Here is an 18,742-nt window from a genome sequence, read left to right as displayed (position 1 = left end):
CCGAACAAAAATTATAACATAATGGAGACAATGAATCTAAGAAGAGATTGTAATCATTTATGATCAGATCATAATCCAATTACAAATACGAGTGACATATCTCTTGAATTAAAAAAATAATAGAAAAAATCCTACCAAATATATATACAGCCCAAATATATATGCATATGTACTTTCGTATTTTAATATTTTATTATATATCGGAGAAAGATGATTACGTCAGACGTTCCAAAGTTTTATAAGGAGAGATAAACATCAACTTATGCTATTTTATTATACAAATACTTATACCAAATGGCCAGTCAATAAATAAAATAATAAATAAATAAGTGGTAGCCGTCATTGCGCTCTCATATCTACACAACGGCCACCTACTCCTCCTCCGCAATGAAATAATTAAAAACTAAACTAATAACTTAAATCCTATACTTTCCGGTCTTCACGGACCGCCGATTTTGATCCGTGACCGCCGTGTAACAAAACTAGGTCGTACGTCGAGCGACGGCTCAGATCAATTTCAATTGACGGTGAGTTGAGGAAATCGCAGAGAAGGCGGCGGCGATAACGGCGGAAGGTTGAAGATGCCCGCCGTCTCACCATCCCACACCCCCTTCCAACTAGACGGCGTCAGGGGGCACGCCAGCGGAACTTGCCCATCGCTGCTGCCCTCGGTCTCCGGCGACCGCTCCCTCTTGACAGCCCTCCACCCCGCCGCCACTCCTTCCCCCTCCGTCTCTCGCTTCCTCTTCGTCTCGGCAGCCGGAGGCGGCGGGACCCAGCCGCCGCCGCCGCCGATCTCGTGAGGGAAGTTGAGGATCGCCTTGTGGCCGCGCATCTGGAAGGCGGCGCGGTCGTAGGCCCTAGCAGCCTCGACGGCGCTGTCGAAGGTGCCGAGCCAAAGCCGTGCGCCCCGCCGGGCGGGGTCGCGGATTTCCGCCGCGAACTTTCCCCACGGCCTCTGGCGGACCCCGCGGTACCGCCGCGCGTCGTCTTCGTGGCTCCCGCAGGCGGTCGGGAAGGCAGCAACAGCACGAGGAGGGACGGACACGGTGAGGCGAGGGCAACGATCGAGCGGCGGCAGCTTATGGGAGGAATCGTCGTCGCTGAGAAGATATTGGCTGATGGAATCGAGGGTGAAGCAGTCAGCTGCAGAAGCCATGGAAGGAGATAAGAGAGGGAGAGAGTAAGGCGTCTGAGTAGAAAAAGGGGCTGTGGAGGCCATATTTATATCAGAAAGTTGAAGAGGGGGAGATGCTTCCCAGAAGGGGGTGACTCTTAAGACTGTGTCGAAGGAGGGACGAAGGAGCGGGTGAGTGGTCCCGAAGTAAGCACGTACAGTGTGATGTGGACGTGAGCATTGACGTGGTTCAGTTGGGGACTCTTTCTGAATCTCTGACTCTTCAACAGTCTAAATAGTCAAGAATTGAATTAAAATATTTATATAGAAAATGTCAAAATACAAAATTAAAAATCAAAATCAGGCTGTTGGATGGGAATAGATCTTTCCACGGGACGGATTTGAATCGGATCCGGCCCATAACCGGATCTGAATCGTAACTGGCGCGATTAGGGGTTTGAGTTGGTTATAGTTTACGGGTAAATTAATGAGAAACGTCGGTTTAGAGATTTATTAAAAATAATAATAATGCAGATATTTGAACTTAGATTTTTTTATTTTTTTTTTGAAAGCCAAAGCCAAAAGTCCTATTCACATGACATCGATAATTATTAGTTACTTTTTTTTAATAATTAAGTTTTTTCTAATAGAGTAAATAATAATAATTTATAAATTATCAATTAATTAAAAGAATTTTGTTAGTTAATTTATAAAAATTTTAATTTTAAAAATATTATAATAATTTTGAACTAGGATGAATATTTTGAATCATGATCAACTCTGGATAAGAATGGATGATCTTATCTACGGCGGGTGCGGATTGAATTTTATTGGATTAGGATAATTTTAATTAGATATTTAACATATGATAGGGAAAAAAATCGATCATTTCTTATGAGGTCGAATACTCAATAAGTTGGATCGAGATGTGAGATAGTTGATATATTTTTAAAAAAATAATAAAATAAATAAGAAGAATTTTATAACATAATAAAATTTAAATAAAAAATTGGGATGGTAAAATAAGTAAAAAGAGATAAAATTCTAAAATTTATATTTGATTTTAAATAAAAGTATATATATATATATATATATATATATATATATATATATATATATATATATATATATAATGAGAGTATGGAAGAAAATTTTAAACCCTATTGAAATAAATGGTTGTGAGACTGGTTGGGATGGTATTTTATATCGCAAAACTTCTAAATATGAACCTAAATCAACAGAAGCTTTATGTCGTTATGCCTCTGGAAAATACCATGAAAAAAAACATTTAACAACATTAGATTATGAAATTTTAGCTGTTATTTACTGCTTAGAAGCTTTTAGACTATTTATTTGTAACAAACCAGAAATCCTTATTAGAACAGACTGTGAAACCATAGTCAAATATGGTCAACAAACTAAAACAGTCAGAAAATGCCTTAGTACAAAGCGTTGGTTAAAATTTACAGATACCATAATCAATAAAGGACTTAAGATACAATGGGAACATATTAAAGGGATTAATGATTCTTTAGCAGATACATTATCAAGATTGTTACATTAACATTTTTAGTCCTTGCAGGATGGACAGACCAAGGAAAGTTCGTACTTTTTCCATCAAAACCATGTGTTTTGACACTCAAGATTTACAACTTTTCATACAACCAGAAGATCATTTTCGCTTTGTTGGCAGAGACAGATTTGACCACATCCAAAATTGTCTTATTGACAATATTTGGCATATCCCTACACTTCCAGGAAGCTCTGGACATAAAATCGCAGTAATAAATGCTCTTTCCAACTACTTTCTTACCACTATCCAGAAACCAGCAGGAAAGAAATTTTCCTGTTACGTGGTCTTTTCAGGACCCCAGGCAGGGGTATACTCTATATGGGAAGAAACCAATTTAGCTATTCAAAACCTAGAACATCCATACTTTAAAGGCTACTATTCACTTGATGAGGCTTTTACAGTAGCCAGAGCCCATCTAGGACCACATTTCTTTGTGAGTACAACTCTGCAAACAACACCAATATAAGCTACTAGCCCTGATACAAATACTTTTACTTATGCTCAAGTTGTGCAACATACTCCTAAGAATAGCCTGGCAGAACACACCAATACTCCTATCAGACCAGAGTACCTAACTTTGGCTCAACTTAAAGAACAAAATAAGACTACAGCTTTACAAAGAGCATCTGAGATGCGCCTGACAGGTTTCCCAAATACTATTCCTGAGGATATTCATACTTATGTTCGCAGTCTGGCTGAAAAATCTACTTTACAGACGTTTATAGAATTATGTGAAGCCCTAAAAGCTTTTCACAAAACACCTCCTGAAGGAATGACTATTGTATATGAAGCTGAGTTCAGCCCAAAACTTAAATGCCAGAAGAAAGGACCACCTTGCATAGAATCAGATAAATATGGATGTCAATGCCACCTTCTCTATGCTTTCAGAAGAGCTAACATGGATTATGAATCCTACATTACTACGGCTTACAAAGGGAGACAAATTACCCATTTTACTCTTCTTGACTACGACCTCTTACATAAATTATGGATTCATGACCCAGATTCAGTTAAAGATTTCCCAAAGAAACTTGGCACTGCTATTTCTACTGCTTTGGATGTAAAATACCGGAAAAATGACGGATAATAATAAGGGATTTTTTTGGAATTTTTGGAAATTTTTCGTAAATTTTTCGGAGCTCGTATGGACGAGTTAACGGGGATGAAAACAGGGTCCGGAAAAGCCTGTTTAGGCTACCCCGTTTTAAGCGAGGAAAAGATTTATTTATTTATTTATTTATTTTCTTTTCCCTTTTTTCTTATTTAATTTCTTTTCTTCCCCGTACTATTCCGTTCCTTTTCTTCCCTCTCCGCGCGCGTGCAGAGCCCGATCTTCCCCTCTCTTCCGAGCCGCGCCGCCCGATCCCTTCTCCCCTGTGCCCTAGCATCCTCTGCCCTAGCGACGACAGCCGGCGCCGGCGCCCCCTTTTCCGGCGCCCTCCTTCCTTCCGAGCAGTGTGTTCTCTTCGCGCCGACTGCCGTGAGCCCTAATTGTGGTCACTGGATTTCTGTCGACCCTTCTTCTCCTCTTCCAATCCGGAACCATGCCCTAGATGTTTGCCACCAGCCGCCTCCTCTGTGCTCATGCCAAGTGCCACCGGCCACAGGAAACTTAGCACCGAGCGCCGACCACTATCTCTTTTCTTCCGATCTTGCTTCTGTGCCCTAGCGCCGGCAGACGACCATCTCCTCTGTGCCAGCCACCAAGCGCCACTTGCCTTCTCCCTCTCCTGGTCGCGGTCAACAGGAGCTCGCCGGGAGACCAACGTCAAGTTGTGGCCTAGGCTCCGACCACCTCTCCTCTGTCTTACCTATGCCCTAGTCACCAGCCGACGTTTCCTTCTTGCCTACACCCGAGCACCACCGTCAGTGTCTTCACCGTGCCCTAGACCTCTCCACAGTCGGTTCCTTTTCATCCACCAGTGGCCAGCAGAGAGGAAACGAGGGCTCTGATTCAGGTAAGGTAGATTTGGGGATTTTGATACAATTGTGATGTTTGTGCTTAATTGAAGGGCTAATCACTGTGGTTTCTCTTTTTCGCAGCAACTTCTTCGTGATTCATTGAAATTGTGCCCTACCTTCGGCCATTGTTCTAGCAGCAGATAACTCGCTACCACACTTAAGGTAATTTGTGGACCCTAGTCTCTAATCTAGGAGATGTAGTGTTAGATCGCTAAGTTCATGCCTATTCATGTTGGACAGCGATATCTCATGGGTTCGGCTACCATTTCGGTAGTGATCGAGCTCCGACTGAAAACAAACAAGAAACCACCAGCAACACCTTTTTTTTAGCGCTTTCTTCGACTGAGAGATAGCAAAGGTGTATCTTGTTGAGGTAAGGAATAGAGGAATTTGTTTCATTTCTGGTAGCGTACACAAATTTGGAGCTAGGAAAGGTTAAGGATAATGCTAGTGAGGATTTGATTTAGCTAATTAATTTATATGTAATTAGCTAAATCTGTATATCATGTATTACAGGACTTTGGTTCGAGACGGTGTCTCGATGAGGATTTATTCGGATATGATCTTCTATTGGAGGCAGGTACCTCTTGACTTATCTTTTATGATATTGCCAATTGGATATGCATAATATTTTAGAGCTACAAGTAATGATCATGTTTGCCTTTGGTATGTCACAGTTTGATACCCATAGCATGTTCTGTTTTATCGCTTGTTTTGTATCCATATTTATACCTTGTGATTATTGTCATGAGTACCTTAGTTCCTAGAGTAAGTGACATACCATGCTTTATTGAGTTTAGGACTAGACTCTAGATTTTTATTATCTGACATGTGTATCTATATTTTTATATCATACCTAATCTGTGTACCTAGACCTTTTGTTTTGATCCATGTACATTGTTGGTACATATTTTATGGAGGTGGATATGTTCAGGACCTAGGTTGTTATACCATAGAGGGCCTGTATACCCTAGATCTGTGGATTTGACTTACTTGTACTTGGGTATATATATATATATATAGATATATGTGGATTTGGTTTAGGATATTGTCATGTTTAGTTTCATGCACCATTCGCATGATTGCATGCTGCGTGATAGGCTGCTCCATTATTGTAGAGCATATCGCCAGTTTCATCACTGTTCGGTGCTCCGTTGGTCCGCTCATGGGTAGCGTGACGCAGCGTGGTAGCACGTTAGTTTTGCTCTGTTCGGTGCTCCGTTGGTCCGCTCATGGGTAGTGTGATGCAGCGTTGTAGCACGTCAGGGATCCCTCCCCGTCATGGTTTACCGGGAGATGAGAGCATTGCGCTCCCCCATTTATGATTTGGGGTAGGAGTATGTGTATACTCCGACAGCATCCCGTCCATTCGGTCACTCATCAGGAGCAGTGACGTCAGAGTGCACGGTTGTCACAGCCCTACCCACTCAGTCTCACCATTATGTGTGAGATAACTGACTGGCGTCAGGAGTGACCATGTCATTGGCATCATATGCATTTATTGCATTTATTTGCTTGTGTTTGCTGCACTTATATGCTGCATTTTGATGGATGCATTTGTTTGACATGCATACAGGAGGCATATTGTGTATCTGGTTTGACGACCCTTTTGTTCTGGATAGGAGTTCCTGATGAGTACAGCTTCCTCAGTTACCTTTCAGTTTTGCATATTTCCTATATATGATTAGGAAGCTGTATTCCATGTTTATTGCTATTAGATATATCTTACTAGGCATGTCTATTGGTATTCGCTGAGTTGTTGAACTCACCCCCGTGGACACTATTTTTTTTCAGGTAGCAGGTTGGTTATGATGTCGCTTGGAGTATCCTATCTGCTGGTCCCCACGTCACCTCAGAAGATCTATCGGTTTCATTTATGTTTTGTTTGTTTTATGTGTCAGTGTGTTTAGTTTGTGCTCCGGTTTTGTTTTTGGAGTTTTGAAGTTGTTATGTGGTATTTTGTATTATTGTTGGTTGTGTAAGCCTAGCCGCCTAGCAGTTTTGTGTTTGGTTTGTATTTGGTTTCTGTCATTTTCCGTTGTGTTTTGGTTTTGGTACAGCCGAGTGGGCTACTTTACATATAACTGTGTGGTTGTATTTTTATTGTATCAGCCGAGTAGGCTGTATCATATAACTGCGTGGTTGTGTGTATATTCCAGCCGCCTGTGGCTAATGTATATTGTGCATGTAGAAATGATTCAGATTGTCAGCCGTACAGGGGAGGTACTGCTGAAATTTCTTCGGGCAGGGACTCCCCCGGGGCGTGACATTGGAAGAAGAAGAAACGTTTGTAATATGCACATTTGATAGTACACCCACCTCCAGAGTGGATGGATCTCAAGATAGAGCCAGCCCGACATTTAGTAAAAATTGACGTAAATGAAGTTGGTGGTTACCAAGCCGAGTTACATGACTATCCTAGAGACTCAGACTGTGATTGGGAAGCTCCTCCCTCCTTTTCAGACTAACTCAAACACTGGAGAGCTTCAGTCCAAGGGACGCATTGGGGCTGGGACAGACTTGAAGATCCTGATACCTATCTCCTGGTTGGCGAATCATTCACTCAAAAAATTTATTGGCCAAAAGATATGGGTACCAGATTTTTCCCTTTTCACTTTACTACACAGCATACTACCCTATTTCAACATTACCAGAAGAAGACAGAGAGAATGAGTAACAAGAGGTAAGCAAGTTCTGCCCTTTCAGCTAGAGCCTATCAAGCTGCCTTAGCCAGACACAGAGCACCAAATCAAGCTTCCAGCTCACAAGCACCATCTTTAGACTCAATCGGAGAAGACAACGTTGATAATATGATGGACAGCTAAGAATGACAGCCACCGTACTCAACAGCGCCACCACTACTCAACAGCTATTTGATGGACAGCTAAGAATGACAACCACCGTACTCAATAGTGCCACCACTACTCAACAGTGCCACCACTCACCAATGTCTCCACTAAAACCAATGCTACTTTCCACCTGTTTCTTTTGCAGATGCCTTCCTTTCACCCTAAACAACACCTTCCTTCCACCTGTCTTACCTTCCAAGATGCTTTCCTTCCCTCCTAAGCAAATGTTTCCTTCCTCCCGAAGACATCTCTCCACTCTTGCCTATAAAAGGCCATCTTCCTCTGCCTCCCAAGGCATCCCCCCAAGCACAATCTTCTCTCACTCTTTACCTCCTCAAGCTCTTGCAACTCCCTTTCCAACGATCTTTCAAAACCCTTCTTTTCTCCCTGTAAGTATGTAAAATATGTCAATTTCAGTATGTAATGTCTTTTAAAAATTTCGATCTCAGTATGTAAAAACTATGCAATTATTAGTTTGCTGAGTGTAATCCCCTGTAAAATTTCTCCACTACATAAATCTATGCTTGTTTTATAATGAATTGAGTTCTGTCTTGGTTCTTTTCCTCAGTCCTTATCTTAGTAACTAACAGGTGAACAGTAACTGTATCAGGAATAACCAAAATCATATAAGACCTATGCTGGCTAAATAAGAAGGGTACCCAAAGTCTTACGCATAAGCCAGGACACTGATTGAAGGTGAGATCCTGAACAGGTGAGGCTCACTGGAAAACAAACAAGAAAAGAAAGCAGAGTAAAAAAAAAGAGTAAAAATTACAAACACCATTATATTTACCTGCAACATTACATTACTGTGGTGATCCACTTAATTTTTGTAACTCACTACTACTGTATTTTCTTTTTACTATTTATTGTTTACTGTTTACTTTTTACTATTATTAACTTTTTACTATCTACTGTATGTTTATTTTTGTTACTATTACTTTTTACTATCTATTGTTTGTTTACTTTTGTTACTATTACTGTTTACTATCTACTGTCTGTTTACTTTTGTTACTATTTACTATCTATACTAAAAAAAAATTTAAAATTTTGGTATCAGAGCCTTAAGATTCTCTTCGGACCAGTTTATGAACAAGCTCCAATTTTCTAATTCTCATTACGAGGAAGCTTTAGACTATTCTCAACAATTTGCTAAATCCAAAGACATAGGCTATAGCAATTCTGTTTTAGTAAGCCAAGGAGACCAAATTCTAGTACAACAGAATAACACAATCCTAGCCTTACTTACTTCTTTGCATTACAGACTTATAGTCTTAGAAAATCAAATTATTATTTTGGAAAATCACATACATAAAAACACTCATACACAGGATCTAAAGCAAACATTAGAAAATATAAATAATGATCTTAGTAAATTTTCCCTAGGAAAAACTATTACTAAACACCCACCTACCACATATAAATTCTTAAAAATACAAGATTTACCTTCTAATGGCTCTACAAACAAAAACACAAGTTGAAAGTTTTTCTGGCACCTCACATACATTAAGACCTCAAACAAATCTCTCCATGATATCCAGAAAATCTACAAGCGCTCAGGCTACCTATCAATTAGAAGAACTTATAGATATTGACCAAAACTTAGACACCTTCTCTAATGAACAATTAAATACACTAAACCCAAAACGATTATATCATCAGGGGTTGTTATCTTTTTCCACTTCACTTTATAGACATCATAGAACCCAACCATTACACCTACCCGATGGGGGAGAAGAAAGATTTAACCTTATGAATGAAGAATCTGCTAGACTACTCTTACAAAGAAAACATAACAATATTCACCTAGGACTTATTGTGTTTGGCGTTAGAGGACTTACTCGAAAAAGCATAGGAGCTAAAGTTTTCTTAGTACTATATAACTCAAGGTTCTCTGACAATGACAAAACGGTTATTGGACTTATAGAAGTAGATATGAATAGTAATCTAGGAATTATATATTTTTGTCCTAATTTTAATATGACCATTCCAGACTTTATTGACCATATTAAAATTTCTGTTTATGTAACGACCCGCCTCCTACTGACTAAGCTGTAAGGCCGGGGGTTACAATTGCTGTGCTAAACTTCACTATAAGGTGCGGAAAACTGAACTAATTTAAAACTCTATGCTATTTGCTATAAAATCTGAAATTTATATTCAGAACACATTTCTAAGGTTGTACACCTACTAAGAGGGGAAGCCAACTTACTATCTGATAAAAAAAAATTTGAAAACGGATGCTTCTGGCTAAAATCAGACATTCCATTCGATCGGCTGATCGATTGGAGTCATTTGATCGATCCAATGATCGATTCAACGTGCTACTGTGCACGGAGGTCTCGTCTAGATCGATCAGCTGATCGATCCAGTCTGGCCAATCGATCCAGAGATCGATTCAGAAGCTCTCTATTCGCGGCAGATTGCGTTTCGATCGATCGGCTGATCGATCGAGGGCTTCTCAATCGATCAGCTGATCGACTCAATGGCGTTCTGTAACTTCTTCCAATCGATCTGCTGATCGATTGAGGACTGCTCAATCGATCGGATGATCGATTGGGTTTTTGATTTCTGTAGAAATCAGACCCAACCTTGTACAGAAACTTCAGAAATCCAACTACAAACACAACACTACCACTAGGCCTGTCATTACTCATGGTTAGCTATCTAACATCCAAACAATAAGCAATCTAAGCATAACTTTCATGATTCAAGACACTTAAACATCTAAAGGTGCAAAAAAGTAACTAAAAACATAAATACTAAATCTTTTGGTGGGTTATTTCCCAAGAGTCTTTATTCCAAGTTCCTTCTCACACACAGCTTTATCGCATTGCCCTCCATCCTCCGCTAATCCATCTTCCCTTTACCTTTATCTGCAGTATAAGGAAAAAGGAAACTATAAGCTTGGGAGCTTAGTAAGAAACCATCTACCTCACAAAACATGCATTCGATAAGATCATGCTTTCAAAAGATGCTATTTGAAATACATGTTGAAAATGCTAAAACATGGCATATGGACAATTAAATCATGCTAAGCAATTACTGAACAAAAAACTACTCATTGTATCAACAAGCTAACTAAATCGATACATAAACTAGGCTATGTGTTATAACACTAAGAAAATAAGAAAAACTAAACTGAAGCTAAGCTGTATTCACGTATCTAGTTGTGAAGTTTGAAAACTATTTTCATAAATAGGTAAAAATACTAAACATGCTGCTGATGGACCCGACAACTGTACTTGCTGTGCGCGCATCCCTAACTAGGCCCGAGGTAGCAAGTCCCAAATCTAATAGGGTACTAGGTTATCTAAACCTAGGGACGACTATGGGAGCCCAACCCAAGGACAACTGAAGTCCAGTACAGTGCCACTGATAAAGTAAAATACTGTTTATAAACTAATTTATCATATCTTGCTTTTACTAGGTTATCTAAACCTAGAACTAGGTTATCTGAACCTAGAGACGACTATGGGAGCCCACCCATTGGACCGTAGTCCTATATCACTGAAGCAAGGCTATATTTGCTAATTAAAATGCATCTAGGGCATTTAACTGAGCTATTAAAATGCTTACTGTAGCATTTAACTATTCTAGGCATTTTATTGAGCACTTGGTGTGCTCTAATTCCGCATATGGCTAAACTGAGAACATAAATGCTAACTAAGGCATAAAAACATACAATTAGCTACTTATACTGCAGGTGAGGGGTTACTTACATCCTGCGCTAGTTTTCTTACGAATCTGATCGCTAGTTTTCCGAAGAAGAAGATCTTTTTGACGATCTTCTTACGTCTATACTTTCTTCTCGTGGAGGGGGAAAATGTCCTCGTGCCGAGTTGTCGTCGGAAGGTGTTCCTGTTGGTGTAGGAAGCATCCGACGATCGAACCCGAGTTTTGATAATGACAAAGGATTCAAAGTTAAGGTGCTTTGTGATCTGACAGCTTTTGCTGAGTGTTTCAGGAAAGTCCTAGCTGCGGTTAGGCAAGGGAAAACCCTAGGGGGCGGTAACCCTAGGTCATAGGGGGTGGTAACCCTATGCGGAAAGTCTTGGCAGGTCGATGGCTTCAGGCAAAAGTCCTAGGGGGTGGTAACCCTAGGTGGAAAGTCCTGGTGTCGCGAACCAGGTGAAAGACTGGACTAGCAGGGAAGCGGATGTCCAGCAGGAAGCGTCGAGTGCTGAGCAAAAGTCCAGTCAATCTGGAGGATCGACTAGCAAAAGGTAAATCTCCTGAGTGGAGTAGGTGAGGACGCGTTCCCCGTAGAGGGAACAGTAGGCGTCGGGTCGACCTAGGGTTTCCGGTTGGAAATCCGAAGTCAGACTCGGACAGTTCGAAGACTGTCAGCCCTTTTTTTCGTATGGAATATCAGTTTCTAACGTTGTCTTGCAGGGTATGCAATTGCTCGGACTAACCTTGTTTTGCAGGAGAAGGAGCTGCTCGAGCGCCCGGAATAGGTCCGGGCGTCCGGGACCAAACTTTATCCCTGCCGCGACTTCGCCACGTGGAGCATCCTGGTTGGTTGGCCACGTCAAACTCCAGGCGCCCGGAAGGGATCCAGGCGCCCGGAATATCATATATAAAGAGGGTCGAGGGAGCAGCTAAAGCACAACGAATACAACAATCTTCGAAGCAATCTCCCTGCGACAAGCTGCTAACGACTCGATCCAGAAAGTGCTGCAACGACACCCCGACAACCCGGAGCTTTAGATTTAGTCTTTTGTTGTCGGTATAATCTGTTTACTACTTTGAATTGTACTTAGTCTGTAATATCTTTATCGTGCTTATAGTTGTTGCCCACGGAAAGCGATCAAGGATCGCGGGCCTTCGAGTAGGAGTCGCCTTAGGCTCCGAACGAAGTAAATCTCCTTGTCTCTCTGTGTTTATTATTTCTTTATTCCGTTGCGTTTTTACTCGTTTGTTTTACGAATCGAAAGAAATAGCCACGCACGCTATTCACCCCCCCTCTAGCGTGATCTCGATCCAACAATTGGTATCAGAGCGGGGTTGTTTTGAATTGGTGCAACCACCTTTCAAAACAAATTTTTCTTTCGATTTTATATTTTTCGGAGTCAATTAGAATCTAGCCTTATAGCTTTATTCTAATTCATTTATCGAATCGGCTTTTGCCCGAAGTTGGTGCAACACCACTCGAGCTTGTAATTATTACTATTCTTTATTCTCGCACTACTAATCCAAGACTTAGTCTTGGAACATATATTTTTGTTGTTTTTGTTGCATATTACAAATGACTCAACAAGAGGGGTTCAGTACTGTTCGTCCTCCACTATTCTCCGGAGATGATTTCGATTACTGGAAGGGAAGAATGGAGACGTATCTGAAGATCCAGTTCGAAACATGGATGATCATTAAGACGGGACTTCAGCTACCTTCCGATGACGACGGCAAACCAACCCCCTGCGAGAAGTCGGACGCCTCTCTAATAAAAAAGGTGGAAGCCGACGCCAAAGCTACCTGCACCCTCCAGTGCGGCCTTACCAAAGAAGAACTCAACATGGTCGGCCCGTTCTCTTCCGCAAAGGAGCTCTGGGAAAAGTTAGTCGAACTCCACGAAGGCACTAACGACACCAAGGTAAGTAAAAGAGATCTTTTACTTAATAAATTATATAATCTAAAGATGCAGGAAGGCGAGACGGCGAGTTCTCTACATGCGAGAATCCAAGACATCCTCAATTCTTTTCACGAAATCGGACAGAAGATAGAGAATCGGGACGTCATAAGGTATGTTTTAAACTCGTTTCCAAGGAACACATTGTGGGCATCAATGGTAGATGCCTACCAAGTTTCCAAGGACTTGTCTTCAATAAAATTAGACAAATTATTTTGTGAGTTTGAACTTCATGAGCAGACTAATGCACAGCCAACCGAGAAAGGTGTTGCGTTGGTTGCAGGTACAAGTCGAACACGGGAGCTGAGATCACGACGAAGAACGGAGCCGGAGTCGGAAGTTGAACCAGACTCAGACGATGAAGACATTGAAATTACAACTGAGCTGGTAAACCTCGTAAAGAAGCTCTACAAGACGAAGGGCTTCAACAAAAGAGATCTAAAAAAGGCAGTGAAAACGAAGGAAGGTTCACAGAACTCAAAAATGAAGTTTGAAGTGACATGCTACGGGTGCAACCAAAAAGGGCACATCAAATCCAACTGCCCTAACCTGAAGGAGGTCAAAAAGCAAAGAAGGAAAAAGGTCCTTAAGGCAACATGGGACGAATCTTCATCGAAGGACGACGACGACGAGCTCGAACAGACGAGTCTACTCGCATTAATGGCCCGGGACCAAATCGTCGAATCCGGAAGCGAGAGCGAGTCTGAGGCGGAGTCCGAGCAAAGCCACGGATCCGTATCCGTTTCCGAAGGACCAGACCCCGCTGTAAGTATCTCCCGGTTAAACATTTTAGTTAGTTATTTATTGCGCAAATTAGCTAAGTCAAACCTGAAAGTTAAGTCACTTCTAAAGGAAGTAACTGTCCTTAAAGAAGGGGCTGACACTAAACCCTTACCTGACCAGAGTCAGACTGAATTTCCAACTCAAGTTCAAAAACTTGAGGAAGAAAATTCAAGTCTAAAAAATCAGGTTAAAGATTTAAAAACTACCTTAGAACGATTTTCTTTGGGCTCCAAGAACTTGGACTTAATTCTTGGGACACAAAGGGCCATTTACAATAGAACTGGGCTGGGATATAAAAGTAAATATAAATCTTACTTATCCTTAATATACAAACAAAGTAGTAACTCAGTCCAAGCATGGGTCCCCAAGTCCAAATTGATCAATCAAGTTGGACTTAGTCAATACTGGGTCCCGAAAGATCAAATACACTACCTCAATAGACCATATCGAGGCCATGATCCAGGGGGAGCAAAAAGAAAAACGATATTAAAAATTTAAATTTAAAAAAAAAATTATTCAAAATTAACCTATAAAATTTGGAGTTAAATAATAAATTCAAAAATTCAAAATTCAAAATTAAATAATAAATTCAAAAAATTCAAAATTCGAAATTAAATAATAAATTCAAAAAATTCAAAATTCGAAAGTAAATTTTAAATTCAAAAATTAAATTCAAAATTCGAAATTAAATAATAAATTCAAAAAATTCAAAATTCGAAATTAAATTTTAAATTCAAAAATTAAATTCAAAATTCGAAATTAAATATTAAATTCAGAAATTCAAAATTCGAAATTAATAAATTAAAAAAAAATTCAAAATTCGAAATTAAAATTTTAAATTCAAAAATTAAATTAAAATATCGAAATTAAATTAATTTAAAATCAAGTTAAAATCAAAAATCCAAAGGAAGGCTCCAGATTATCTGACACCTCCAAACTTAATCCACCCGATAAGGGTAACCAAGAGCAGACTACCCGGCATGGTAATTAAGGTTAGATAAAATGGGCTAGGTTTAACTTGACCCACGGTACTGGTGAAGTTTTTGGATGATAGTACGTTAGGGAAGCTTGGGCATCGCATGTCTAGGAAGATATGGCTTCGACCTGGTGCATTTGGCCAAGTGGAACTGACCGAAGCTACCCTTAAATGGATCATAACTAGTTAGACCAAGGTTTAGTATTAAGCTCAATGGGTAGGACTATTTGGAAAACCTCGAAGGCATGGTTACTTTAATGAGTTCCTTGTGACTCACCATAGCCCAGAAGTTTATCCAAAGAATGCTTACTTGTTAAACTCAAAGCTAAACCTGAATCTAACACAAAGTTAAACCAATTCCTTAAACTGAACCTCAATTCATCTCACAACAATTATAGGGTTCCCTGATTGAAAATTTAGATCGGGTGAGATGACTAAATTAAAATTGACTTAAATCAAGTTAATTCAACAAAATTATTTCAAAATTATTTTAAACCCAATTTCAAAATTATTTTAAACTCAATTTCAAAATTATTTTAAACTCAATTTAAAAATTATTTTAAACTCAATTTCAAAATTATTTTAAACTTAATTTCAAAATTATTTTAAAACTCATCTTTCAAAAATCTTTTAAATTAAACTTTAAAACACTTTTCAAAACAATTATAACAATATTATTGTTAACTTAGCCTGGGTAAGATAAAATTCTAAGGAGTCCACTTCAGTCAAACTATCTTTCTATCCATTAACAAGAAACCAATTCATTCACTTTATGTGTAGGAGTTGGATCAATGGATGTTGGATAGTGGATGTTCCAAACATATGACTGGAGATAAATTGAAGTTTTCAAAGCTCAAACTAAAAAATTTAGGATCAGTTGCATTCGGCAACAATGGTCAACTTAAGGTAATCGGAAGAGGTAATATCGAACTCAACTCCGATTTTATTATTAGAAAAGTTTTGTTAGTTGAAAATTTCAATTTCAACTTACTAAGTATAAGCCAATTGTGTGATAGCGGATACTTAGTCACTTTTGACAAAGCTAGGTGTTTAGTCAAAAATATTGAAAATCCTGAAATCACACTTAAGGGACTTAGGAAAAACAATATGTACTCAATTAATCTACCCACATCCTCAATAAAGTGTTTTATAACACAAGAAGAGGAAACCCAACTGTGGCACAGAAGACTGGGTCACACTCACACTAGACTCATTTCTAAAATGAGTCAAAATGGTCTAGTTAGAGGTTTGCCAAAATTAAAATTCATTGAAAACTCAATCTGTAATGCTTGTCAGCAAGGAAAATAAATCAAATCAACACACAAGTAACGAATCTAGAAAGAACTAACTCTGTGCTTGAGCTCCTTCATCTTGACCTATTTGATTTACATGGAGCCAAGTCACTAAGCAAGAACCAGTATTGCTTAGTTATAATTGATGACTACTCTAGATTCACATGGGTAAAATTTCTAAAAACAAAAGATGAAACCTATGAATTTTGCAAATTAATAGAAAATGAAAAGATTCTAAAATTAAACGTATCAGAAATGATCATGGGGGAGAATTTGAAAATCATAGATTTACCCAATTTTGTAAAATAAATGGATACCAAAATGAATTTTCATGTCCTAGAACCCCCCAACAAAATGGTCTAGTAGAACGTAAAAATAGAACACTACAAGAAGCCGCTAGAACTATGTTAAATGAATATAATTTAAATCATCAATTTTGGGCTGAAGCAATAAATACTGCAAATCATATTCAAAACAGAATTTTAATCAACAAATTTCACAAGAAAACCCCTTATGAACTATATTATCATAAAATTCCTAACTTAAATTATTTAAAAATATTTGGGTGTAAAGTTCACATTTTAAACACTAAAGATTATTTAGGAAAATTCACACCCAAATCTAACCCAGGAATATTTTTAGGATACTCCTCAAATAGTAGAGCCTATAGAGTCTACAATCAAAACACTCTAAAAGTTGAAGAAACAACTAATATAATATTTGATGAAGAAAATAATCTACCAAATATAAATGTGAATCTTGATCCAAGAAATATAGAAGATGATAAAATTCAAGCAAATCTTAATAAACCAGAGGAACCAACCCCTGACCCGATTATAAGACCAACTAGGGCCAGTACTTCTCACCCACCTGACCAAATTTTGGGTGATCCAAACCTAGGAGTCAGAACTAGATCTTCCTATAGAATTCATAGTCAGATTGCCCTAATTTCTAAAATCGAACCTAAAACAATAGAAGAAGCACTACCTGACCCGGACTGGATCATAGCTATGCAGGAGGAATTAGCCCAATTTGAGAGAAACCAAGTCTGGGACCTTGTACCTAAACCCATAGATAAATCAATAATAGACACCAAATGGGTTTTTAGAAATAAGTTGGATGATCAGGGTGATATCATAAGAAACAAAGCCAGACTAGTAGCCAAAGGGTTTAGTCAAGTTGAAGGATTAGACTATGATGAAACCTATGCACCGGTAGCTAGACTCGAATCCATTCGAATGTTATTAGCTTATGTAGCAAATAAAGGGTTTAAATTATACCAAATGGATGTTAAGTCAGCCTTTTTAAATGGTTTCATCAAAGAAGAGGTCTATGTAAGCTAACCCCCAGGATTTGAAAACTTAAACAATCCTAATCATGTATTTGAGTTAAAAAAGGCCTTGTATGGACTTAAACAAGCCCCTAGGGCATGGTATGAACGGTTATCCAATCACTTAATATCCAAAGGCTTCAACCAAGGTCAAATAGATCCAACTCTATTTGTAAAAACTGTAGAAAAAGACATCTTCATAGCCCAAATCTATGTTGATGATATAATTTTTGGATCCACTAACTCTAAATTTCTAAAAGAATTTGTTAGATTAATGGAAAATGAATTTGAAATGAGTATGGTTGGTGAACTTAATTTTTTCTTAGGCTTACAAATAAAACAAACTAAAGATGGAATTTACATTTATCAAACTAAATATGCTAAGGAATTAATTAAAAAATTCTGCATGGAAAATTCAAAAATAATAAATACTCCAATGGCAACCAACATCAATATTGACTCTGACCCAGTAGGAAAACCAGTAGACCCAAAATATTATAGAAGTGTAATAGGTAGTTTACTGTACCTAACTGCAAGCCGACCTGATATATTGTTTGCTGTAGGTATGTGCGCAAGATACCAATCCTGTGCAAAAGAGTCACACTTAACCCATGTTAAAAGAATACTTAGGTACATTAAAGGTACTCTAAATATAGGACTCTGGTACCCTAGAACTTGCACCCTTGACCTTCTTGGCTATTCTGACTCAGATTACGCTGGATGCAAGTTAGATAGAAAAAGCACAAGTGGCAGTTGTCAATTTCTAGGGCAATGTCTTGTAAGTTGGTCAAGTAGAAAGCAACATTGTGTTGCTTTATCTACCACTGAAGCTGAATATATAGCCTTAGGTGAATGCGCATCTCAATTGCTATGGATGATGCACACTCTTAAAGACTATCAACTAGAATATAATAAAACAAAAATTTCAATTGATAATATAAGTTCAATAAATCTAACAAAAAACTCAATTCATCACTCAAGGACTAAACATATAGAGGTGAAGCATCATTTTGTAAGGGATCATGTAGCTAAGGGTGATATTATACTCAACTATGTTGAGTCAAAATCAAACCTAGCTGACATTTTCACAAAACCCTTACCTGAACTTGAGTTCAGCTCACTAAGAAGACAAATAGGTATGTGTTGGGTAGAATAGATACTATAACTTTATATTCTTACTTATTTTTTTATAACTTCTAGGCAAAACTGATTTTCCAAAATCCCCACT

At 38.7% G+C, this 18,742-nt stretch overlaps 1 protein-coding gene across 1 annotated transcript; it reads right to left on the bottom strand.

Moving 5' to 3' along the window:
- Positions 1–249: 249 nt before the first annotated feature.
- Positions 250–1,207, bottom strand: LOC122051933 (ethylene-responsive transcription factor ERF105-like). The gene has a single exon (XM_042613283.1). The coding sequence runs from the start codon at positions 1,157–1,159 to the stop codon at positions 518–520; it is 642 nt and encodes a 213-aa protein (XP_042469217.1). The 5' UTR covers positions 1,160–1,207; the 3' UTR covers positions 250–517.
- Between the last annotated feature and the right edge of the window lie 17,535 nt (positions 1,208–18,742).

The sequence above is a fragment of the Zingiber officinale genome, chromosome 3A (assembly GCF_018446385.1).
Source record: "Zingiber officinale cultivar Zhangliang chromosome 3A, Zo_v1.1, whole genome shotgun sequence".
Lineage (NCBI taxonomy): Eukaryota > Viridiplantae > Streptophyta > Magnoliopsida > Zingiberales > Zingiberaceae > Zingiber > Zingiber officinale.
Note: the sequence above shows the minus strand (reverse complement) of the source record. Positions and strands in the feature narration are given on the sequence as shown.